At 42.7% G+C, this 25,011-nt stretch overlaps 1 protein-coding gene, 1 long non-coding RNA gene and 1 other non-coding gene across 6 annotated transcripts in view; 1 reads left to right on the top strand and 2 right to left on the bottom strand.

The window, feature by feature from the left end:
- Positions 1-310: 310 nt before the first annotated feature.
- Positions 311-18,760, bottom strand: LOC134476018 (uncharacterized). The gene is made up of 2 exons (XR_010047422.1): positions 18,672-18,760; positions 311-13,136 (listed from the first exon to the last, which is right to left on the bottom strand). It is a non-coding gene; the product is annotated as an uncharacterized LOC134476018 (long non-coding RNA).
- Positions 16,246-16,366, bottom strand: LOC111753484 (small Cajal body-specific RNA 23). The gene has a single exon (XR_002788274.2). It is a non-coding gene; the product is annotated as a small Cajal body-specific RNA 23 (non-coding RNA).
- A 471-nt stretch (positions 18,761-19,231) lies between the features above and the next one.
- Asxl1 (ASXL transcriptional regulator 1) overlaps positions 19,232-25,011 on the top strand; it is a 74,365-nt gene continuing 68,585 nt past the window's right edge. For 3 of the 4 annotated variants that reach the window (XM_063248526.1, XM_063248528.1, XM_063248525.1), the window contains exon 1: positions 19,232-19,427. In XM_063248526.1, coding sequence (XP_063104596.1) covers positions 19,371-19,427 — 57 coding nt within the window. In that variant the 5' untranslated portion in view covers positions 19,232-19,370. Of the gene's footprint in view, positions 19,428-19,757; positions 20,241-25,011 lie in introns of those variants that run through there. The other variant, XM_063248527.1, reaches the window with a different exon arrangement.

Below are 25,011 nucleotides of genomic sequence, written 5' to 3'. Positions count from 1 at the left end.
GCTGCTCTCTGCTTTTCTTGAATGACTGTTGTAAGTCTTCCTTCACTGAATGTAGATTTGTTGCCAAGTTTCTGAGAAGTGTCAACTCCCTGTAACCAGGGTGTCAGTTCTGCCTCACAGTCGCATTTGAAGTTGAGGTGAACTATGAACCCTCCTTGGACCATCCATATACCATCAGTAGATGAAATCCAGGCTTTATGTCCCCTAAGGCCATCCTGAAAATGTTCAGAGGGAACTGCTTATGAATACTGGGCCTGGCAGTTGTCTATCATGTGAGGCTTTGTCTTGTACTATTTGGAATTCTGGCACCTTTTTCCCTGCTCTTGTCTCTTGAATGAAACGTTCAAGGTTATTTATGAAAGAAGTGGCCCCACAAGGGCACAAGGCAGTGTGCTGTATGGCTCCTTGGAGTTACTATTGATCTTGACCTTCTCTTTGGCTACTTTTAGACAAAGAATATGCCAATACTTGGGGCTCTGAGTTTTGCAATTGATATTTATTTGTATCATCTCTTTGTCTAGGAATGTAAAAGTGATTCTAAACTAAGATGTGTAATAAAATGCAATCAGATTTATTGTACCTACAAAAAAGTGTCCTCATAAATGGCTGAGATTTTTTAAAATAACTGATGCCTGGAGCTGACACACACTATTTTCTTTAAATGTATTATTTTATTTTGTTAAAAGAAGGTAGAAATGAAAAATGTTGAATTGCAGTACTGGCATTTAAAATATATAGCAGCAAGGATGGAAGACATAAAATGAAGCGAGATGGGCTGGGGGTTATGACTTAGTGGTAGAGTATTTGCCTAGAATGTGTGAGGCCCTGGGTTTGATCTCTGGCACCTCAAAAAAAGAATGTGGGTGAGGGGAGATAGTAACAAGTGCTGTTCACATTTTTCCACTGTGGCTTCTGAGATACTCAGGCCCAGGAAAGAGGCAAGAAATTTTTTTGCCTGTTTTACTCTTAAAATTTAAACTTACACATTGTATTTTAAAATATGTCCATGTCTTGCCCGACAGGCCTATAATTCCAGCATTCAGAAGGCTAAGTTTGAGGTCACTCTAGGCTATTGTAGTTTGAGGTCAGCCTTACATAGTGATACCTTCTCAAAAACTTTTTTTTTTTTTTTTTTTTTTTTTTTTTTTTTTTTGTCTTTTGAGACAGAGTCAGTTTGGACTGGTCTTGAACTTGTAGCCCAAGCTGGTCTCAAACTTGCAATGACCTTCTTACCTCAGCCTCCTGAGTGCTAAGATTATAGGTGTGCCCCACCATGCCCAGCCCTCATTTTTTTTTTTTTTTTGCTACTGGGGATCAAACTCATGTCCTCGTACTTGCCAGGCAGGCACTTGCACCAGTGAGCTAAATCTCTAGCCCCTAGCCCTCACTTTTTTTTTTTTTTTTTTTGTCTTTTTCCTTTTTATCGGTACCAGGGATTGAACTCACGACTGCCTGCTTGCAAGAATTGATGCCCTATTCATCCCTTGGATTTTTTTTTTTTAATTGGGAAACTGCTAAATCTTGGAAACTGTATTTTGAACTTGAAACTGATTATTTAATCTTGAGGCTGATTTTGGCAGAACCTTTGAGATGAGAGGCACCGTCTGACTGAACGTTCACTCTGAGACTCTGGCCTCCAAGGACCATGTGGTGGTCACATCTGCCAATCGGACTGACAGTGGTATTTGTCACAACATAACTGTAGCACTTGCAGCTGTCCCTGTTTCATCCCCGGTTTCTATCTCTAGTGTTGTGGTTAACCGCTTGCCGGGTGCTTCAGTTAGGTGAGCCAACTGGAGTCTTGCTGTGGGGGCAGAGTGGACAGACGGCTGCTTACAGCCTCTCTGGGATCTGTGGCTCCCAGATGCTTGTCGGATGCATCCCGTGCACCAGGGCTCTTGGTCTGCACTGGACACAGGGAAAGGAGGGAAATGCAGTGTGGGCCCCGCGAGAAGAGGAGAGGCAGAAACACATGAGACGGAGACCGTGAGCTCAGCACCCCTGAGAAGGCGGCTTCTTTCCCTTGCTCCCACAACCGTCCGTCTGTTTCCTGGGTTATGCTGAATGCTTTCCTGCCCAGCATCTTGTCAGTGCTCCGTCCTCTGCCTGCTACACTTTCTCTCCACTTTCTGCTTGGGTCGTTCTTACCAGTCAGCTTAATACCCTCTCCTCAGAGAATCCTTGCCAGTCTCTGTTCTGCTCTCCCCCACACATCCACACATACATACACTGAATGATCTTTATTAGACTTGTTTCTTTCTTAGCATTTTCCCCAACTTGCAATTATGGATTTCTTTGCTAAGTTCCTTGAGAGCATGATCTATTGTCTTCCCTAAACCTGATGTTCAGAAGAATTAGATGCTGGGGCTGAGGATGGGCTAGAGCACTTGCCCAGCATGTGTGAATCCCTAGGTTTGATTTCTGAGCACTGAGTACTGCAAGGAATATAGAAAATAAATGCCAGGTATGGTGGCACATCCCCACCACTGAGAAGGCTGAGAAAGGAAGACTGCTGCCAAGTTCAAGGCCAGCCTGAAATGCATAGTGAGACCTCACCTCAAAATAACAGAAAGGAAATAAGCAAAGAAGAGTTGGGTGGTTGAATAGTTGCTGACACCTACAGCTCAGAAGCAAGGGACGTTAGAGGAAGGAACAGTGTGCCTGAAGAGGAGGCATCAGAGTGAGTAGGTCTCACCCACCTTGGCAGAAGGGAAGCACATGCCAGACCAAAGGAGCCACCTAAATGGAGGCATGGAGCCTGTCTGGTGCCTGGGAAACCAGCAAGGAGTGGAGAATGAAAGGCAGCCAGGCAAGTGTCTTGTCCTGTAAATGGGGAAAAGCCCTGCAGGGCTTGCGATAGGGTGAAGCCCAGCCTATTTATACTTCAGCTTTCTTCCTGTGCCTGTTTGAGCCTGCCTGCCTGCTATGATTTCTGAGATAACAGAAAGTGATTTCAGTAAGTGTGTGCTACAAGTTTGCCTTCTGTTCACATAGGTTTTCTAGGCTTACTGGCAAATCCTATTGTGCTAGGAGCTTTCTCAACATAGCCCAGTAACCAGGAAATTCACCGGAGCACTTCAGTTTGACTGTAAGGTCTGAGGGCCTTGGAAATGGGGCCTAGGTATTTTCAGGGCAGTGGGTAATATCTGGGAGCAGAAAGATTAAACTTCTGCCACTAGGTTTGAAGTTCATCTTCCTTATGCAGGCAAACAAAAATTTCTATATGCTGCACGTGAGTGTGAATCATGGACCACAGCTGTGGATCCTGTCCTTCCCAAGCCACAATCTTGTAAGAAATTATTACTCTTCACAAAGAAGAAAATTCAAGGGGAGGAGAGGCACTACTATGGCACAAAGGAGATCCCTGTTTTCAGAAAAAGCATGTTGAACAGTGATGAGCCTCCCTGCTAGATTTTCCCAGGGGCAGTGAGGAGAACTGGGGTTTGGCCTCAGATCCACTTATCCCCTGCCCCGCCCCCCCAAGCACACACACACTAAGGATTAAGCCCAGGGGCACTGTACTACTGAGCCACATTTTAAGCCCTTTTATTTACTTCATTTAATTTTTTAAAAAACTTAGTGAAACAAGGTTTCACTAAGTTTTCCAGCCTGGTCTCAAATGTGAGATACCCTGCCTCAAGCTCCTGTGCAGTTATGCCACATCAAAGACCTTGCCCCAGGCAGCCTCACATTTGGTGGTGAAGGCATGGGGTTAATAAAATGCTCCTTACCATGGCAAGGAGTTAGAAGTACTCTGAAGAGAAACATGTCAGGTCAGAGGTTACAGAGGGCCCTGCTGAGGGAACGGCTAGGCGAGGCTGGGAGGTCAAGGAAGGCATCCCTGGGGCAGAGTCCAGTAAATGAGGGGGCAGGCTGGGCAGAGTGCAGAGGTCTGAGGCAGGAGAGTGAGGGGGCGGCACGGGGCTGGGGTGGCAAGTGGGGAGCTCCAGATGTGAGTTAGCAGGGAATTGTGTTCTTAGGCCAGTGAAAGCTTTTGAGCAGAAGAGGGACACTGTCTGCCAGGAATGCTTTACAGGGATCCCTCTGGCTGTTCTGTGGTGTCAGACCACAGACAGCAAGGTGCGAGCCAGGTAACTGGAAGGCTGTGAGGAAGAGAAGTGAGAACAAGCCTTAGGGTACATTCTGTTTGCTGGTAACTGGATGTGAGAGGTAAGAGCAAAAGAAGACCTAACAGCAGTTTCAAGGCTTTTAATGTGAAGCTTACTGAAATTCCACTTCTGCCACTCCTTCCTTGTAGCCTCTATTTTACAAATCAAAACAGGGCTGAGCTGTAGGTCAGTGATAGAGGCACGAGCACAAACCTGGGATTGATCTCCAGCACAAGACAAAAACAAAAGCCAACCCCACACAGCTTTATGGAGAAGTAATTCACTTACTTAACTGTAACACCCATATAAGGCATACAATTCAGTGTTTTATAGTGTATTCATTATTGTGCAGCCATCACCACCGCCAACTTTAAAACATTTTCTGCATCCCCCAAAGTAACTACATGCTATAACCACTCCCCATTTCCTCTCAAGCCCACGGCCCTAACTAGCCACTGATCTACTTTCTGTTTTTCCTGTCTACTTTGTCGCCCTCAGGGGCTCAGAACCCACTTGTCCATCTGTAACCTCACAGGTGATCGGGAGGTTTTACAAGATAACATGAAAAGGGAACTCAATGGAGTGCCTAAAAGAGCCATCCTTCACCCTTCCTGACTCTTGGCTCACCACTTGAGAACAGGGCAGCAACCTGTTGTACTAGTAAGGCAGCGTGGACAGTGGTGAAGGGCTTGGGTGCTGGACTCAGACTGCTGGCTTGGGAAAGAGAAGCTCAATCATTTATTAGTGTTGCAGTTTTGGCCATGTTGTTTAACGGCACTAGGGCCTCAGATTCTTTATCTGTCAAAAATGGATCACACCAAGTGCTCCTGAGTCAAAACATGAAGCACTGGGAAGAATGCTTAGTATGTAACAAGTGCTCAGTGAATGTTCATTGCTGTGATATTCTCAGTATTAGTCACTTAAGGAGTCCTGCAGGCAGGCGGTGGCTCCCAGAGGCAGGGCCAAGGATGGGTACAGTATTTCTGAATCCAGGCTGTTGCAAAGGTTCTGCAGAGACCACTGACTTATTTCTAGGCTTTGTTGTGCCTTTTGTTGGATCTGTACCTTTGCAAAAGTCATTTGTCCCTCTAAACCTCAAGTTGCCATCTGTAAAGTGGGGATAAAAAAATCATTCTTCATGGGGCTCTGTGGAGAATTTAGTAACCACTTTATTATTTCTTTAAATTTTATTTTATTTTTTGGTACCGAGGATCGAACTCATGACCTCACACTTGCCAGGCAGGCACTATGCCACTGAGCTAAATCCTCAGCCCCATAAATTTTATTTTATTTTTGAGAGAGGGCCTTGATATTTTTCAGGCTGGCTCTAAATGCATGGGCTCAAGAGATTCTCTGGCTTCTTCCTCCAAAAAGCTAAGACTGTAGCCATATGGCACCATATCCTACTATATTGTTAATTTTTTTAATGGGGGAGAAGAATGCACAAAACGTATTGTATGGCTAAGCATGAGAGTACCAGACTCCTTTAGTGACCTATGTGATATCTACTGTGTGCAAAGCACTGTTTGAACACAACAGGTAAAAACCTCTGCCCTCCTGGAGCTGGTATGGAATTAGCAGAGCAACACGGAAAGTAAGTAATATTTACAGTAATTATAGTAAGTAAAAATAAACCTAGGGGCTCAGTGCTAGAGAGTATTTACTTTGTTAGCATGTGCAAAGCCTTGGGTGAAATCTTTAGCAGCATCAAAAAGCAAAAGCAAACAAAGACATAAGAAAGCACATGTGTAGAGCAGTGCCTGGCTATGCTATCCATGGCAGCAGTGAGGGATAAGGACCCCGCAGCAGACACAGCCTATTGCCTTACCTCACTTTTGCTCAAGGGCAGTTTCTGGTTGCCTGGCTGAAATCTTTGACTCTTGTGTAACAGAATTTTCCTCTCTCACTTCAGCTACCATTTAAGGGTGCCCCAAGTGTCAGGAGTTGGCTTTCCTGAGGGCTAGGGAGGCTGAGGCTCTGGAGGAGTGTGGGCAGGAGAGTGTGGAGGGCTGCAGAGCATTCTGGTAACCCTGTGGCCAGGTTCTTGAGAGCTAGACCACCCTGGAGGTATCTGAGCTGGGTGAGAAAAATGGCTGATCTTTATAGCATTTTTCTTCAAACACTGCAGGATAAAAGTAAACATTTGCCTTAGGGTTAGATGCACAATGTGTTTTTGTTGTTATTGTTGTTTTTTAATCCAGTGGCCAAGTTTATTTGAAAAAGTGAAGAGTAAAGGAGAAAAACAAAACAAAAACGAGTGAGAGAAACTGGCTCTGCAGAGTTTGGGCCTAGTAAAAAGAGAAAAACAGTAAAAGAACACCCTGAAGAAAGCAGAGTGGGCTACCACAAGGAAAGCCACAACAGCCTGCATAATGTGTTTAAAGACTGCAATCAGACTAAAAGAAAGCCAGGTGTGGAGACACATTGGCGGTAGTACCAGCTATTTGGAAGGCTGAGGCAGGATGGCAAATTTGAGGCCAGCCTGAGCAATTGAAGTCCTGATGTAGCTTTGTGGGAGAGTGCTTACTTTGCCCATGCAAGGTTTTAAACAAGCAAAACCTAAAAAGCTGCAAAATGGCCAGGTTGAGGAGCAAAGACCTTAGGGCAAAAGACATCTCAGGGTGAACAAAGTACACTGCTAGGTCAGCAGAAAAGGTAGCAAGTGGAGTAGAGAGGTTTTGGAGCCAGATAGTTTAACCTTACCAGCAGCAAGTTACTGCACCTTCCTGGGCAGGTTAACACTGACCCTGCAGTTTCTAGTGCTTATTAGGCACACAGGAGGGTATTTATTTATGTATGTATATATTTATTTATTTATACTGGGGATTGAACTCATGACCTTGTCCCTGCTAGGCAGGAACTTACGCCACTGAGCTAAATCCCTGGCCCTGAATCAGGTATATATTATTAAATATTAGTAACCATATTAGTAGCCGTGCAGCACTGTGAAAAGAGTGTCAGCCAGAATTGTGTTCAGTCCTGATAAACCCAGAGTAAACTGCTAAACCTGAGTCTTGGGTTGTCTCCACATCTATAAAATAAATGAGTATCTCCCTTATACGTACAGTTGGGGTAGGGCATAATATGAATTTCTATGCTGAATAGCAGATGTTAAGTGCTATTTGCAAATCCCAAATTTTATTGACTATTCTATATATTTAATGAAGTAGTTACAAATCTCAGGAAAGTGCTTGCTTTTGCAGTACATATGCAAATCACAGGAAACTCCATTTCTTGGAGCTGATGGTAATTTTTTTTAGTTTTTATTTATTTAATTTTTTTGAGACAAGGTCTTACTGTGCAGTTCAGGCTGGCTTCAAACACACTATGTAGCCTAGACTGGCTTTGAACTCATAGTAATCCTCCTGCTTCAGCCTCCAGAGTGCTGGAAATATAGGCATGCATCACCATGCCCTGCTGCTGCTAGTAATCTTACAGATGTCTCTGTGCACACTCTTTTAGCCTGACCTTTGTAACACACATGGGACTGATAGTGTGGATCAGTGGTGGAGCATATGCTTAGGATGTGCGAGACCATGGGTTCTGCATTCAGCACTAAACTCAAAACAAAAAAGCAATATAATGTACACAGGTTATAGTACATATGTAATTTTCACTCAAAACATAACTTTAATGGCTGCCTAATAGGGTGTTGTACCAAAATTCACTTAACACTTTTTTTTTTTAAATAGTACTGGGGATTGAACTCAGGGCCTTCCCACTGAGCTGCATCCTAGCCTTTTAGAAATTACTATTATTATTTTAAATTTTGAAACAGGGTCTAAGTTGCTAAGTTACCTAGGCTGCATTAAATTTACGATCCTTCCTCTGGGATTACAATTGTGTGCCACCATGCCTGGTTTATTTAACACTCCTGATGGTCAATGAAGTCATTTCCAGATGTTTTACTGTTTTTTACAGTCCTGTATCAGCAACCTTGGAAACAGATAACTAGTCACTTGTTTAATTTCTTCCTTGGAATAAATCCTTTTAAGTGAATTATACAATCGAAGTCTTTTCCATTTTAATTTTCTTGGGTCACCCAACTTGTGTTCAAATACTAATATAGAACACCTGTAATTTTGTTACATATCACCATACCAACTGGTTCCCAAACCAACTGTATGAATTTGTACACCAACCAATAGTAAGTTGTGCCCATTTTTCTCTGTATCCTTGCTAATAGTAAATTCTGCCAATTATTTTATCCTGGGTCAGTCTTATAGAAGAGGCTCTCTGCAGTTTGTTGAGTCTGGATCAGGGAAGACCCATTTCCTTTCAACAAACATTGTCTCCTTAGACTCTATGCACAATTTTGACTCTAACAAATGCCCTAAAGCAAGCCACCTCTAGCTTGACTTACACTTTGAAATGCTGAGAATTTCAAGATTTAGCCCTGTGCTGGTCTGATCTATTGAAAAATAGTGTTATCAACTTTGATTTTGCCTGCAGTTCTAAGATTACTAATGAGTTGGAAATCTTTTTAAGTATTTCCTTTTTTTTTTTTTTCCTACTGGCATCCTTAGGACATTGTTATTTGACTGTTTTCAGGTGTTTCCTACTCCTACTTGGTGGCCCACACTGGTAATTCCAACACTCTCAAGAGCTGTGGCAGGACTGTAAATTTGAGTCCTGTCTTGACAATATAGTGGAGATGTAGCTCACTGTCAAAGCCCTGGGTGCAGTCTCCAGTACCAGCACAGAACATAACCCAGACACCTACTTTATTAAGAATCTTAACCTTTATCCTACATGTTGTGACAAATCTTTTCCCTCACTTACCTTTTTTTTCACTTACCTTTTTCTTCACTTACCTTTTTTTTCCCTCACTTATCTTTAATCATGTGTTTTGTATATTGTTGTCACATGCAAACTTTTATTGTTTTTGTTTTTTGGTACTGGGGATCGAACTCATGACCTCACACTTGCAAAGTAAGCACTTATGCCACTGAGCTAAATCTAAATCCCCAGTGCAAACTTTAATTTTAGGTAGTCACATCTGATTTACTTTATGAGTTCTGGATGGAACCCAGGATTTTGTGCATTCTAGGTTAAGTACCCCATCATTGAACTACCTCCCCAACCCATTTTGAGAAGGTTGTCATTAAGTTGCCCAGGTGGCCTCGGACTTGTGATCTTCCTGCCTGTTTCTGAGAAGCTAGGATTACAGTTGTATATCACCTCACCCAGCTTTCTTGATAGCTTTCATTTCTTTAAACTTATCATCATATTATGAAAGACTTTTAGTTCCAGCATTATAAAACTCTGAACTAGGTGGAATTTATTTTTTATTTATTTATTTATTTTTGTCTTTTTCATTTTTATCGGTACCAAGGATTGAACTTACGACCACCTGCCTGCAAGGCAGGTGCTTATACTGCTGAGCTAAATCCCCAGCCCCCTGGAATTTATTTAATGCATGGTGTTCCAGCTTCATTTTCCCAATGTTAATCTATGGTTAAGTCCCTTCTGCTTATTGACTTCTACCTTTTCTCTACCAATTTGAATTACCACATTTATCATGTATTACAGTTCCTTAGACAGCTGGCTCTTTATCTGTGGTGCTTAGTTTAATAGGTCTTTTTTTTTTAAATCAAAATTGCACTGTTTTAGCTATTGTAGCTACCTAGTTTATTTTAGTATCTGGTAGAACAAACCCCAGCTCATTAATCTTCATACTTTTTTTGGCAGTATAACAGAATGCTTAAGTTCACAAATCTTAGCCAGTCTGTTTAATCCATTTGACCATTTCCTAACTATGGGACTTTAAGCAAATTAGTTTTTCTTATCTATATAATGTTACTAATAATAGTATTTCCCCCATGATTTTTTGTTTTGTTTTGTTTTTTGAGACACAGCCTCGCTATATAGTGTAGGCTAGCCTTGAACTCACTATGTAGCCCATGCTGGCCTTGAACTTGTGATGATCCTCCTGCCTCAGCTTTCCAAGTGTTAGGACTACAGATGTGCACCATCACACCTGGCCCCATGGTGTTTTTGTAAAGATGAGATATGTGTAGCAAATTCTTGATGTGGCCTGACACATAGTGAATTGTCAGTAATGATTGGTTTGTAATGATAAAGATGCACCTGTTTCTCCAACTGAATTTTAGGAACATTTTGGCAATGAAATTTACTGAGATCTTCACTGAGAAGACGTTTACCTGGGTGGGAAATTTTTAGGTAATTACTATCCATGTTATAGGGTAAGCTTTCTAAGGGAGGCTTCCATTATCACTGCTTTAAAGCCTTATGCTCCTTGATAAGAGTTTTGTGGTTTTCTTTATATAAGTCATATATATGTATTTTTTTTTTAGGTATAAGGAATCAAACTCATGACCTCATGCTTGCCAAGCAGGCACTGTACCACTGAGCTATATTCCTGGCCCAAGACCTATATATTTCAAGCTTATTTCCAGACGGTGTATCTTTATAGCTTGTGAATGGGATTATTACTGGTGCCTAAGTAAGTTACCAATTCTTGAATGTTTATTTTACACTCTTGTTAGGTTGGGAAATAATTTCTCCTCTAGCTTGTGCCAGTCTTGAGATAAGCTCTTTCTTTCCACCCCAACAGGATTGCAGGTTTTTTTTTTTTTTTTTTTTTTAAGGCACCCATTGCACTGGCTTGCTGTCACCTGTCATCCAGCCATGGATGCAGAGATTGTCTCTCACTGGTTTCTGAGTTCCCAGGGCTTGCACGTGTGGAGGTTATCAGTGGCAACTGAAGGTGTCCCATGCTGTTACTGCTTTCTGAGAGCTACGGGAGCCCCTCTACCACTATGACAGAGGGCAGGGCAGGGACTAAGCCAATAACTTTTTTTTGTTTATACCAAGGATCGAACTCAAGACTGCGTGCTTGCAAGGCAGGCACTTATGCCGCCAAGCTAAAACCCCAACTAAGCCCATAACTTTTAAATTTTGTTTTCTTTTTTTTTTTGTCTTTTTCCTTTTTATTGGTACCAGGGATCGAACTCATGACTGCCTGCTTGCAAGGCAGGCGCTTATGCCGCTAAGCTAAATCCCCAGCCCCAAGCCCATAACTTTTGACCTCGTCTAGCTGATGGTCTAACTTGGGGCAGATGTTGACATCATCAATGTCAAGGGTAAAATAAATAGGGTTTTTTTTTTTTTTTTTTTTTTTTTGAGACACGTAGTCTATGTAGTTCAGATTGGCCTTGAATTTCTATGTAGCACAGGCTGGCCTCTAAACTTGTGGTGATCCTTTTGCCTCAGCTTCCCAAGTGCTTGAATTACAGGAATGTGCCACAATACCTGGTTGCTCATTGTATTTTGAACGGGCGTGTGAGCATAGGACATCAGCAGAAACCTTGCTGAAGAAGAACATTGCAGGAAGCATCATAGCTAACTCTGTAATCCCATCTTGCATTCTCTCCCCCACTGCAGACAAGCTTTAGTACTGAATCCCGCTTGCACGATTTCACTTAGCAAATGTTGATAACACCTGCTCTGTGTCAGGTCTCGCTGAGCTGGGGAAAGCCAGCAGCTGAGCTCAAGTCAGAGTTCTGCTGACTTCTGATTGTTGCAAGAGGTACTTTTGCTATGGCTTGGGATTCACCCAGCCCACATTTCTGGTTTTGTCTTCTGCTTCTGCTCTGCTGGAATGCGGGCCATATCCTAACTGAACACATGTAACTTCCTAAACACATTTTAAATCTCTCCCCCCGTTATGCTATCAATTCTACCCATCATTCCCCAAGCCACTGCTTGTCTCCTAAGTCTGCCCTCTCAGCGTTTGTTGCTGCTTCCTTCTTCAAAAGGATTTAATGTAGGTCTTAATCATGTGTACACTTAAACTTTCCACCCCTATGATCCCGTTAGACCAAGGACCTTTAGTCAGTGACCCTGTTTTCTTGTCTTTGGTGAACCTAACACATGAAGGGATTTTAGGGCGCATTACAATTGAAATGGGCCAAAGAAAGGCAACCTCTGAGATTAGAAAGATAGATGGCAGATGGACGATGAAGAAATAAGGGCTGCTTAACTGATTCTAGGGCCCCAACGAGGCAAAACAGCAAGATGACGAAGTGTGTGCTATGTGAAAAGTTGGGCTGGTTTAGTGTGAATCCTGGCTCTGATATGTATGAGGTGTGATAGAAAAATCCAGTGATTAAATTAAAAAGGATTGCAATAAAAGATGCATTGCCATTAAGCCCTCTCACTTATCCCATTATTGCTGCCACTTTCTGAAGCAGCTCTGGTTTTGTGTGTCATGGCTGCCTCAGTGTCCTGAATCCACTTGGACATTATTTATGCATTTGCTTCTTTTTTAATTTTACTGGTACCCCCCTTTTTTATATTTATTTTTTTATCGGTATTGGGGATCCGACTCACGACTGCCTACTTGCAAGGCAAGTGCTTATGCTGCTGAGCTAAATCCCCAGCCCCTGTACCCCGCCCCCTTTTTAAAGAGAATATATTTATTAGCAAAAGAAAGCTTTTGTTTGAATCCGAAGGGGTCCTGAGTGGGTTGTCCCAGATGTTTACCTGTCATGGTCATTGTGATTTTGGGGATAAGGCACAAGTCACATGATACCAGGCCTGGTGAATAAGGTTGAGGAAGACACACCATTAATGTTTGTATGAACCCAGTTTCCCATTGGATGACAGCAGCATTTGCTGTAGTTTTCTTTTTTAACTTTTTTTTTTTTTTTTTTTTTTTTGTAGTACCGGAGATCGAACTTACGACCTCACACTTGCCAGGCAGGTGCTTATGCTGCTGAGCTAAATCCCTGGCCCCATTTGCTGTACTTTTGATCATACCTTGTAAAGACACAAAAGAGGATTTCCAAAACTGGTTCAGAAAGTGGCAGGAATGATAGGCTAAATGTTTTCGACTTGAGTGGGAGTATTTTGAGGGGATTAATGGCAATGTGTCTTTTACTATAATAATTTTTTTAAAAAAGTAGCTGGGCGTGGTGGCACTTACCTGTAACACTTCGGAGTTCCAAGTCAGCCTGGGCTACATAGCGAGTTCAAGGCCAGCCTGAACTGCATAGTGAGAGCCTGTCTCCAAAAAATAAAAAAAGTAAACGTTCACCATATATTTTCTCTCGTTATATGTTGTTAGTGTCAAAGTGCTGGGACAGGTGGTGTTTATTTATTAGCACTGAGCTACATACACCCCCGGCCCTGGATGAGTGGTTTTCTCTACATCTCTCAGAGAAAAAGGGACCACTGCAACTACTGTTAATACTTTGACTACCAATTGGTGTCAGGCTGGGAACACCCTGGACCATTGTACAGGACTTTATATAAATAGCTACAAGTTGTTTTGGAAAGAGGGTCAGTTAACTTTTTAACAGATTTCACACAAGAACTACCCAAAAGGCAAACATGATTATGTCTTTATTAGTAACTATCTCATGTGTAACAAATTACCTCAAAATTTAGTGACTTTGAAAACAATTCGTCTCGCTTCCTCCACTTTGGAATCCAACTTCTTTGGATGACTGTGGCTGTTTTCTATGAGGCTGCATAGTCAGTATTCTTGGCCAAAGTTAAGGTCATCTGAAACTCATCTGAACCTACTGTCCTGTTACCTTTCCATAAAGCTGCTTGCCTGTCTTTGTGACATGACTGCCTTCGCTGTGTGAACTCACAGAACAAGAGCTGCAGTGTCTTTTCTGACCTGGTCCAGAGGCTACACCTGATCATTTCCCCCACGTGCCTACTGGTTCACAGTTCAGCCTTTTTCAAAGCTGAAGGGGCCTAACTAAACGGGATGTGAATACAGTCTTAGAAGCAGGGGAATCACTGGGTGGCCATTTTGGAGGCTGGCCTTAGGAAGGCCTTAGGAAGAATTTGGAATGAGAACTTCAGGTTTAAATGGTGATTCCAGTAACAGCTATGTGATATTTTTTTACTGGTTCTCCTTTACCTCACAAGATGTTGATACTGGAGACATAATGCCTGCGAAAGCCATTTCTATAAGCCCTCAGCTTCACATTTAGACATTAAAAATCACTAAAGAAGGACAAAAAGCCATATTGGGGTGAGGTATAAACAAATGTTTTCGTCATAAAAACTGCAAATAAAACAGTTCACCAATCTTATCAGTCTAGCACCACCACTCTTGTGTTAAAATGGACTTTAAAGGTTCTTTTTCTTGGGGCTGGGGATTTAGCTCAGCGGCATAAGTGCCTGCCTTGCAAGCAGGCAGTCGTGAGTTCGATCCCCAGTACTGATTAAAAAAAAAAAAAAAGTAAAGGTGCTTTTTCTTTTTCGTAGAGGAAGTGACTTATAGAGGAAGGATTTATCTCATTTGGTACATCTCTTTGGCATTAAGAAAGATTAAAAATTGGAAAAGTTCCTTAGTGAACCATTCCATGAAATCTCCCCCTAAAAACTTCAGCATATCAAGCAGGGAGCTTTCATTTTCCACACTTTTGGTAAAAACTAGCCCAGGTCATCCTTTGAGGCCATTCTCAGGTGCTCTAAAAATCTTTTTTAAGCAAAATGAAAAGAGGAATTTACTATTAAAGATGTTCTCCCGTTGTTGACCTATACTGCTTTAAAAATTTTATTTTTACATCATAAAGTAGCACATACTTAGTCTAGATTTGGAAAACAGAGACAAGTGTAAGGAAGAAGAAACATTACTCATACCTGCCCCTTAAGCTAAATGCTGTTTTGTAATTGAAATGAAAAAGAATTTTTTTCAATTAAAAATATTTTGTAAAAGAAGATATTTTATAGAAAAAAAATAAACAAAAATCACCCAGTCTTACTGGTCAGAGATAACTATTAATATTTTGATAACCTTTTTTTTTTTTTTAAGACAGGGTCTGGATATGTTGCTCGGACTGACCTTGAGCTTGTGATCGTCCTACGTTAGTCCCTTAGCCCCCAAGTGCTGGGATTCTAGACATACTCTACTATGCTTGGTTATATTTTGGTAACTAAAACTCCATTTCCAGCCCCATGGGGGACTGAAAAACAGAATTTTACTGATGGTAAATAGATAAACTATGAATTGGGATTACCCATCACCTAGGTAAATTCTGTGACTTAACAAGAACAGTAAGGTCATGAAGCTATGTCTGTTCATCTTTAAAACTTGCATCAATTCACCTGGGTGAAATCGTGTCTTAGTCTTGCCCACTTCTGTCTGAATAGGTTGTAAATACTGTTTAGGGCTCATTTGATGGAAAGTTATTCCTCAAAGATTTCCTGCAGTGGAGTATTTATTAAAATAGGGAGACAGTGTAGTGGTACACACCTGTAATGCCAGCACTTGGATTCTGAGTTCGAGGACATAGCGAGACCCTATCTCAAAAAACCACCCTCCCTACCCTGGGTCATTCATTCAACAGTTTAGGTGCCTAGCACATGTCAGTGATTATAGTCGATTTTGGGGGTAGGATGATGAACCCAAGTACATACTTGTACAGCATAGTCACCAAACACAAAGAGATGAAATGTGGGACCAGGAGTTTACACATTTGCTAGTCATCCCATTTATTTTATTTTTAAGGAGACAGGTCTCATTGTTATTACCCAGACTGGTCTTGAACTCCTGGATTCAAAGGATTCTCCTGCTTTAGCTTTCTAAACAGCTAGGACTACAGATTTACTATGTATTCTGTTGTTCAAATGATGGCACTGACTCAGCAAGAGGTTTCATAACTTGTTTGAGATCACCCAGGTGCAAAAAGACTGCACAGAAATTCAAACCCAGGCTTGCTGAAGCCTGGATCCTGAGGCAATACACTGTCTCATTGTGAGGTTAGGGGGTATATGTGTCTTGGGAATTCTTGGGTGTCTACTAGCTTCATTCTTTGCTTATGAGTTTGAAAAGGTGACTCATTCTTTGTACTGGGTAGGGTTGAATGTTAGTTTTGTTTATCTTACATTGCCAATGGCACCTGTGTTGATTTCCAAAGACAATTTACAGTAAAAATTACTATAATGAAAAAAATCCAAAAACATTTAGGTTTGAACTTTGCTGCTTCTGGCAAGAAAATAAACTCAGGAATTTGATTAATTAAAAAATCACAACTACTTTAGGCTTAATGACTGAAGCCAACTTTGCAACAAATATCTTGTACAGTCCTCTGAATATACTCTTTTCATGCTTGATTTGATGTTGTAATCTTTTTTTTTCAGTGTCATTTGTTGTACTGAAAACTGTGGTGTCCAATGTTCACTCAGATAAGACACCCCCAAACCAGTTCCAATTCTCTTGCTCACAAGTGGGCAGGTCAGGACCACATGGAGAATGATGTTGTAATCTTGATACAGTCACACCTAGATTCCCCATGGCCTGACCCAACTGTGACAGCCAGGTAGTGTTTGCTGAAAGAAATGAAGGTGTTTCCCTAGTACCTATATTAGCTGTATTTGTGGCTGTAAAAAGTTACCACAAATCTAGTGGCGGAGATCAAGGTGCCTGTATTCTTTTTACTCTGCTTCCAAATTCAACTAAGTTGTCAGAATTGAGTTTCTTGAGGTTATAGAACTGAGATCCCTGTCCTTGCTGGCTGTTGGCAGGGGTTTTTTCTCCATTTCTAGGGGCTGTTTACATCCCTGTGTTGGAGCCTCTTCTAAACCCCATAACAGTGAATCCAGTTCCTCTCAAACTGAATCTAATTCTGCTTTATCTCTCCAAAACATTTTTGCCTTCCTCTTCTGCTTTCCCACGTGATGACACTGAGCCCACCAGGAAAATCTAGGATGAGTCCCTATTTTAAGATCTTAAATTCCATCTGTAAAATTCCTTTTGCCATTAAATGTAACATGTTCACAGGTAAGTAATGGCAAAACTTTTAGAGCTTTCTATGATACTAACAACCTGTGACATATGTTGCATATAGGTTTGCCACCACTGCTCCAGGGCCACTAAAGCTTGGATACTGAGGTGAGCAGGGAGGATACAGTGCATGTCCTAACCACATACATGTTAGTGAATCTTCTCTTTTTTTTTTTTTCTTTTTTGACACGGTTTCATTATACAGTTCAGGTTGGCCTTGAACTCACTTTGTAGTCTAGGTTGGCCTTCCAGTGACCCTCCTGCCTTAGTCTCCCAAATGCTGGGATTACAGGCGTGCACCACACCATACCCTGCTCTAGTTGCTCTTTTTACAGGTAGTGGTGGCACGAACCTATTCAAAAAGACACCTGAAATAAGCCAAATGCCATGTCAAAGGTTACTGTGTCAACTGTAGATTGGGTACAAAAGTACAAAAAGTCAGTCAATTTTGGGGTGTGTTCCTCTCCCCCATTAGGGTGAAATTTTAAAATGTGCCCTTATTTCACCTTCTGTAATCGATATTTTTTTTTTAGGACTTTGTTCCCTGGATGTGGCAATCTTGTGTGAACATTACTAGAAGCAGGATCACTGAACCTTTTCATGTTAGGGGTTGGGCTGCAAGATAATGCTTTTTTAGTCCTGGTTCTATCCTGTGTTCCAACATTCAGGGAATGCAGGCTGTTTTTTCATCTATGGAGAAACCTTTCCGATGTGGCCTCTGATCTTGTTTTTGTAGCTTTACAGAGTTGATTATCAGTTCAGCTCAGGAATGAGTCTAGAAATGTTTCTGGACACTGGCTGAACAAATATACACAGCAAACTTTCTATATGCTGGGTACTTCAAACCTCATTTCATTTAATGCTCTGCAATCAAGGTGCAGAGAGGCTACTTAAGTACACTGTCCATTGTTAGCTGGTAACAGCTACCATTTATTAAACATGTGCTCTGTATCAGGGGCCAAATTATATGAATCTAATAATGTCAAGGTTCTCCTACAGTCTTTTCGATCTACCAGACGTTTTGTGTTAATCTTAGTAATTTTGTGAGACATTAGCTCAATACAGATGAGAAAACAGGCTGAGGGAGGTTGAGTAGTGAGGTTCATTTGACTCTAGAGCTTGGGATCTCTCCAGGATACTTCTCTAAACATAGGTGCATGACCCCAAGTTATTTACCCGCCATCATCATCTTTTTCTTCTTCTTCTTCTTTTTTTTTTGGTACCGAGGATCAAACTTACACCCTTGAGCTTGCCAGACAGGCGCTGTGCTGAGCTGTACGCCCGGACCCTTACCTGCCAACCTATCACAAAATTCACCAGCTAGTAAGAACGGTCTAGGCTGCAGGTGCAGCCACTACAAATAACACAGCAGCACGAAAGCACGGGAGGAAACGATGACCCATCTAGGTCCCTCAATCGTGGAAAAAACCGTTTTACTGGTATGAGTCTTTTTGTCTCATTATTATATGGCAGTGAGTCATTTAGGGGCGGACCAAAAGGGAAAGTCCTGCCTCTCTCGTGAGCTACACAAAGTGTCGGTGAGAACCGCCTAGGCCGGCAGAAGCACAAATTATAAACTGGGAGACGACCTACTAATTTCCAATTCCCAAGCTCACCAGACCAGCGGTCCAAAGACATCAAGTTTAGAAGGGGTTAAGCGGGGCTGTAGAGTAGCCACCGCCCCTTCCCAGCAAAGCCTCCCATAATCCTGCGGGCTTCAGCCAGTTCCCGAACCTCGCGAGACTCCGCCCAGTACCTTCCCCGAACATCTACCCACCCCTTATTCTTACCGAGATCTGAGCGAAAAGGGGGTGGGGGGTTGCAGAAAAGAAGGCCGCAGGGCACGCCGGGAGGTGTAGTCCAAGCGCTTCACGCAGCCATACTCTTCCGGAGCGGAGGAGGCCAGAGAGGCAGCCGGGACTACGATTCCCAGTGGTCCTTTCGGTTTGTTTTTGTTCAAAAAAAAAAAAAACCCCCACACTCCCCCTCCTCACTCTTCACACACACTCACACACACCCACGACAGACACGCACGCACCCAGGCGCCGGAGGGAAAGCTGTGTCTCGCCGTCCCGCCCTGCCGCCAGTCCTGTCTCTGTTCCTCAACAGAGCGGGAAAGCGGAGGCCGGAGCCGTGACCCCTGACCCCGTGGTTATGCGAAGCCGCCGCATTCCTTAGCGATCGCGGGGCTGCTGCTGCTGCCGCCGCCGCCACTGCCGCCTGCGGACGCCGCCACCGTCGCCGTCGCCGTGGGCGACTGACGCAGCGCGGGCGCGTGGATACACCGCCCCTCCCCCACCGCCGCCCTCACGCCGGGTCTCGCGCCGGCCGGTCCCCGCGCGCCCGCCCCCTCTCCAGCCGCACCCGAGTCCTCGCGCGCCGCCGCCACCACGCGCCCCCCGTTGCCGCCACCGCCCCAGCTCCGCGCCGCCGCCGCCACTGCCCGCCCCGCCCGGAGGTCCCGCGTGGAGCCGCCACCGCGGAGGAGGATGAAGGACAAACAGAAGAGGAAGAAGGAACGCACGTGGGCCGAGGCCGCGCGCCTGGTGAGGCTGGCCGTGGAGGGGGCCACCGTGGGGGTGTGGGGGGTGATCCCGCTGCGCATCCGCGCCGGGAGGGGGAGGGGCGAGGCCCGGCCCACAGCAGGAGGGGGCGGGGTCGCCCTTGCTCTGGAAACGGAACCACCCCCCAAGGCGTCGGGTAGGGAGCGGTTCCCTGCCGGGATGGGATGTGGCGCCTTTTTTTGCACGCCCCCCTGAATTCCTGAGGAGGGGCGAGCTGGCAGCCAGCTCCTCCCCCTCCTCCTCGCTGCGGGGCCCCAGCCTCCCCTCCCCCATCTCGGGTAGCGGCGGGGGGTCTGGGGACGCTCCGTTTATTCACCTCGGGGAGTTGGGTTTCCGGAAGGGTCGGGAGCGCGCGCTCAGCTCTCGGCGGCTAACAGGGTGGTGCCCTGGTGGGAGGGCACCCCGAAGGTGGGAGAGGGCCCCCAGTTTCAAGGACGCAAGAGATATTTTGTGCTTTCCCGATTTAAACCAGCAAATGCTTGCTCTCGGCTTGAACCCAGAGTAGTAGTTTTCAAACTTTAGAGCCCTGGGGGCGGACAGCAGGGAGGTGGTTAAAAATGTCCTGGGGCTCTACTTAGCACCTAACTGGAGTCTGAGATTCTGAGATAGAGCCTGAGAAACGGTATCCTAACAAGCTTCCCTGGTGACTCGAATGCAGGTGGCCCAGGGACCACAAGACAAACGCTGTGACTAGAGTGTGCAGCTTCATAAGCTGGACTGGAAGTAGGTGCTTTGCAGAGAACTGAATACGCTTTGCAAAGAATGTTCGTTGGACAAAGTGTCCCCTGTTCGGAGGTACTGTTCACTGAGGGTTTAGCGACAGGGAGAGTAATTTGAGTGCTTGGGCTTCCCGCTGAGGGATGTGAATTTTCTGTTTTCAAAGCATCACAGGACTAATAAATGAAATTAGTTTCCTTTTTGAATTTGCCCCGCAAAGCCAAGACACTCTGAGAAATGTTCTTACAGAATGTTGCTGACAGTGGTAACAGGTATACGTCTGTCAGAGATTGTTTCCTCCTCAGCTGTCATAGAGGGTGATTCTGGTGTAGAGAGCATGCATGTCTGATGACACCCTGTTTTTTAAGTGTAATTGCTATAATTCACTTTTAATGATGAATGAGGCTCACTCTTCTAATTTTCTTACAGGGAAGTGAGTTTTCTGCTTCAAAGTGTTGTGCAAAAAAAGATGAATACATGTGAAGGGTTGATAGAAATCTAGAGTACACCTGTTTTCTTTTTTGGAGCCTGTAAAACTCAGTTACTAATTGACAACAACAGAAATTGTTTGAGCTACAGGAGAATTTTCACTGTTGCTGGTAGTCTTCCCCTGGCATTTAAATTGCACTGGAAACAAATAGTAATTGTGTGGTGAAGTTTTGTGCTTCACTTTTATTTTTTTGATTGGCATATGAAATTTGAAGATTTTCCAAGCCCCCAAATACTTTTTCCTGATTCAGTCAAGATTGGAAGCTTTGACTAGTTTCAGGATTTTGGAAATTTCAGAGTTTCTTCAGTGTTGCTTCACATGAACACAAGCTTAGGTGTGAAGGAAAATGTAGAAGTCACAAGGGCTCACACTTTGTCTTGTCTCTTATATGTTAATCGAAATTCTCTTGAGTTCTTGTGTACATGTATTTATGACTGGGCACCCAAAGGAAATTTGCTTGTCAGAATTGTAGTTTTAAGTAGATGAAAGAAAGCACGTTTAAATCCTGTGTTATGTCCTGACAGGATTCTAAGTTCTGTTTGTCTCATGCTAGTTGGTTCTTGCTAGTTGAAATACTGAGAACTTGGGATTCACTGTTCCTGTAAGCCTTTTTAGGTTCCTGTATCTGCAGTAGTCTGAACTTCAGTGTCTAAGTAGCTATTCCTGTTACTGTCTCATCTTAAGCCAGATTTTCCAAGAGGTATTTCTCCTTTTCTGGTTCATTAGAAACAATATGAATAGTAATTATTTTCTATAGTTATGTATTTGAAAGAAAACTTGTAGAAATGTGATGTGGAAAGTTTCCATTCTTTTAACATTTTTTTTTTTTTTCCTGTGGCCCTGGTGGAAGATGTGGGAATCAAAACCTTTCGCATGCTAGGCAAATACATCTATCTCTAGCCCTAATTTTTTATATTTTTTAGGTTTAAATTTTTTTTTTTTAAATTTAGAATTGACTGACCCTTTGTATGTAACTGATTGATAGGTAAAGGGAACATCTTGAAGAGTCTTTTTAGCTGGGATGTAGTGGAAAACACCTGTAATCTCAGCACTGTGGGAAACGGATGCAGCAGTATCAAGATTCACCTTTGGCCTAGTATACATGGAAAGAGCCTGTTTTAAAGTACCCTCCTCACTCCTAAAAAGCCTCTTCCTTTTTTTTTTTTCTTTTTTAAAAATGCTATCACATTAAGTGCTGTACAATTTGTTTTTTTTTAAAAAAATTTTTTTTGTCTTTTTCCTTTTTATCGGTACCAGGGATCGAACTCACGACTGCCTGCTTGCAAGGCAGGCACTTATGCCGCTGAGCTAAATCCCCAGCCCCCTTGCTGTACAATTTATGAAAGCTTACACTGGACATAAGGAGAGTACACTAAACTAAGAGTAAGCCAAAATGGTAGAGCAGTTAATTAGAAAATTAGGCAGGTGATTTTGGAGTGCTTGTAGTGGCAGTCCTACACAAACTGGGTGGCAGTTTCAGATTGCTCCTGACCTCAGTTAGATTGCTGACTACTTCTTAAGGGGAACTCTTTTTGAAAACTGTCTTGGCAGAGGAAGAGATTTTTGGAGAAGTTCAGTAGAGGAGTATATATATCCCAGGGGATTGGTTTTTTTTTTCAGCTGTTAATGATATTGGTTCTTTAGGAAGAAAGACATTTGATTCTTGCAAATGTCTTATAGTACAGTATTGTCTTTCCTAGACAAAAGCAGTAAGACTTTAGGTAGGTGGAGGAGTATAAGTCCTGTTGATAGGAATAATTTGGAAAGAATAGTGGGGGTGGGGTGGGGGTGGGGCTGGGGATTTAGCTCAGAGGCATAAGCACCTGGGTGCCTTGCAAGCTGGTGGTTGTAAGTTTGATCCCCGGTACTGATTTAAAAAAAAAAAATAGCCAAGGGAGTTTCTCTTTAAATTGAGAGTGCTATCCTTAAATGAATTCTCTGTGGCTTTGAGCAACTTCATTGCATGCTTTATCTTTCATTTTGATTCATGACTGTCCATTATTACATCAAACATCTTTTTCCTTTGAAGTAGAAGAGGTACTTTTTTCTTTTTCTTTTTTAAAATGTATTCTAAAACGGATCAAAATGAAACACTGCTGAATTGTTCTTATACCAAAAGCTGGGAGGCATATACAATTTTAGTAAAAGTGAATAGTTTGTATCTTTTTTTTTGTCTTTTTCCTTTTTATCGGTACCGAGGATTGAACTCACGACGAACTCACGACCGCCTGCTTGCAAGGCAGGTGCTTATGCCGCTGAGCTAAATCCCCAGCCTTAGTTTGTATCTTTTGATGTAACTTCCCTTCTGTTTTCTCCTAGATTCTCAGACTCTTCCAGACTGCTATTTAAGTAATTGGTAGCCAGATTTTTAGACATGCTTCTTAAATTATTCTATGAAAATTTGCTAGCTCAGCTCATACTTAGTGTCAAAGAAATGATATCATGTGGTAGTGAACATGAGTACCTTGTACCAGGGTTTATTGTAGGTGTGCTCAGGTCAGCATTGCCTATTGTAGCACTTACTTTCTTGGAATCGGAAGATAGTTTGCCCTTGTGGATCCTTTGGGCTCCTGGGGATGGGGAAGGATCCAGATACGTGAACCCAATTGCAGGCATAGTAAGTAAGTGTTTTCATAGAATAAATGTATAAATGTTAAACTGATATGCTTGTTTCTGCCCTCTGTCCAGGAATAATTGTTATCCCTTCTTTTACTCTCAAATACCTTGGTTTGGAAGATAATCATACGTACTGTGGGACAGACAGTGGAGCCCTGAAAAGAGACATTTAACTCATTAGCAGAGATCAATCCTTTCTGGAGGAAGATGCTTTTTTTCTTTTTTTCCAGTACTGAGGCTTGAACCCAGGACTTTTGCACTGAGCTATAGCCCTGCCCTTTTTAAAGTTTTGAGACAGGGTCTAAGTGACTGAGTTGCCGTGGCTGGGTTTGAATTGAGAACCTAGCCAGTGGTACATTCCTGTAATCTCAGCACTTGGGAGGCTGAGACAGGAGGATTGTAGCAAGTTTGAGACCAGCCTGGGTTACAAAGTGAGCTCAAGGCCAACTAGACCCTGTCTCACAAAGACCAAAAAAAAAAACAAAAAACCCCAAATTGGGAACTTGCTGCTTTCTGAGCTGAATCTTGAGGGACAAGTAGGAAATAGGCCTATCACAAAGTGCATAAACAGGAGCTGATGAGAAGAAATAGCAAAGAGGAATGATAATATATGAATATGAGTGTGACTGTGTGAGCAGATGTGTGAGAATTGGATTTAAATAGTTAATGGAACATGAAGCTTGTGGAGTGGCATTGTGGCATTCAGGTAGAGAGACAGGCAGGGACAAGATTGTGTCCTGTTTACAATGAATCCCTGTTCTGTGTGTTTGTTGAAGGAAGGGTGACAGTATACTAATAATAGATTTGGAATAAGCATGACTGGACTACAAGATACTGGTGAAGGGGCTATTAATTTGGGGAAGGTAAAGACTGGCTGTTGGACTTGGAGGGCAGGTGAGTCAAGAAGGTCACCTAGCTTTCTGATTTAGGTGATTATGGAAAGACTGCTGATCAAGGTAGGGAAAGAAGAGTGGGTCTGAAAGGGAAAAGAATGAGAGTGGAAATGAAGTAAGAGTAAATAATTGCGGAAGTATATTCTACACAAAGCTGACATTTGAATCTGAAGCTTGAGAATAAATGAGGACTGGTGGTAGAGATCTTATCAGAATTGCAATAGTGCTTCACACTGTAAGAGATGATAACATTATGCAAGGAGAATGAGAAAATTGAGAAGAGAGAGGCTAAGAACCATGGAAAATAGGAGTTTTGCTTTAGCATCTGCTGGTCTAAACCTTGACTTTCCTTAGTACTAAGACCTTCCATAGACTGCCTTCAATAGCATTGTGCTTGTCTTGTTTACATTTAACTGGTGACAGAGCATGCGTAGTTATGATTGTTAAATGACTACAAGAGTTAGCTTGGAATTTCTCAGCAGCTACAACAGGTAGAAAAAGTACAGACAGTGACAGACGTTTTCCTTGCTTAGAGTAACATTTCTAAAACAAAAGGAGGGACTTGCAGTTATTCACTAAATTATAGTGACTTAATTATAGATGATGCCCACATAAACCAGACATTGTGTGCCTCTTTTCTCTTGATACCAGTCACATGGTGTCGTAGCATCATGTTGTCAAATGGCAAAATATACTGGCAGTTAACACAAGAATTTCACAATGCAGTGGCAAAAAAGCACCACTTAAAAATACAGATACTTACTAGACTTTGTTGGGAAAGAAAATCCAAATGAATTTCTTATAACACTGCAACTGTCTATATCTGTAGTTTAACAGTATGAACAGTATC

The sequence above is a fragment of the Cavia porcellus genome, unplaced genomic scaffold, assembly GCF_034190915.1.
Source record: "Cavia porcellus strain 051 isolate PalLab524CR breed Dunkin Hartley unplaced genomic scaffold, mCavPor4.1 scaffold_5, whole genome shotgun sequence".
Taxonomy (NCBI): domain Eukaryota; kingdom Metazoa; phylum Chordata; class Mammalia; order Rodentia; family Caviidae; genus Cavia; species Cavia porcellus.
Note: the sequence above shows the minus strand (reverse complement) of the source record. Positions and strands in the feature narration are given on the sequence as shown.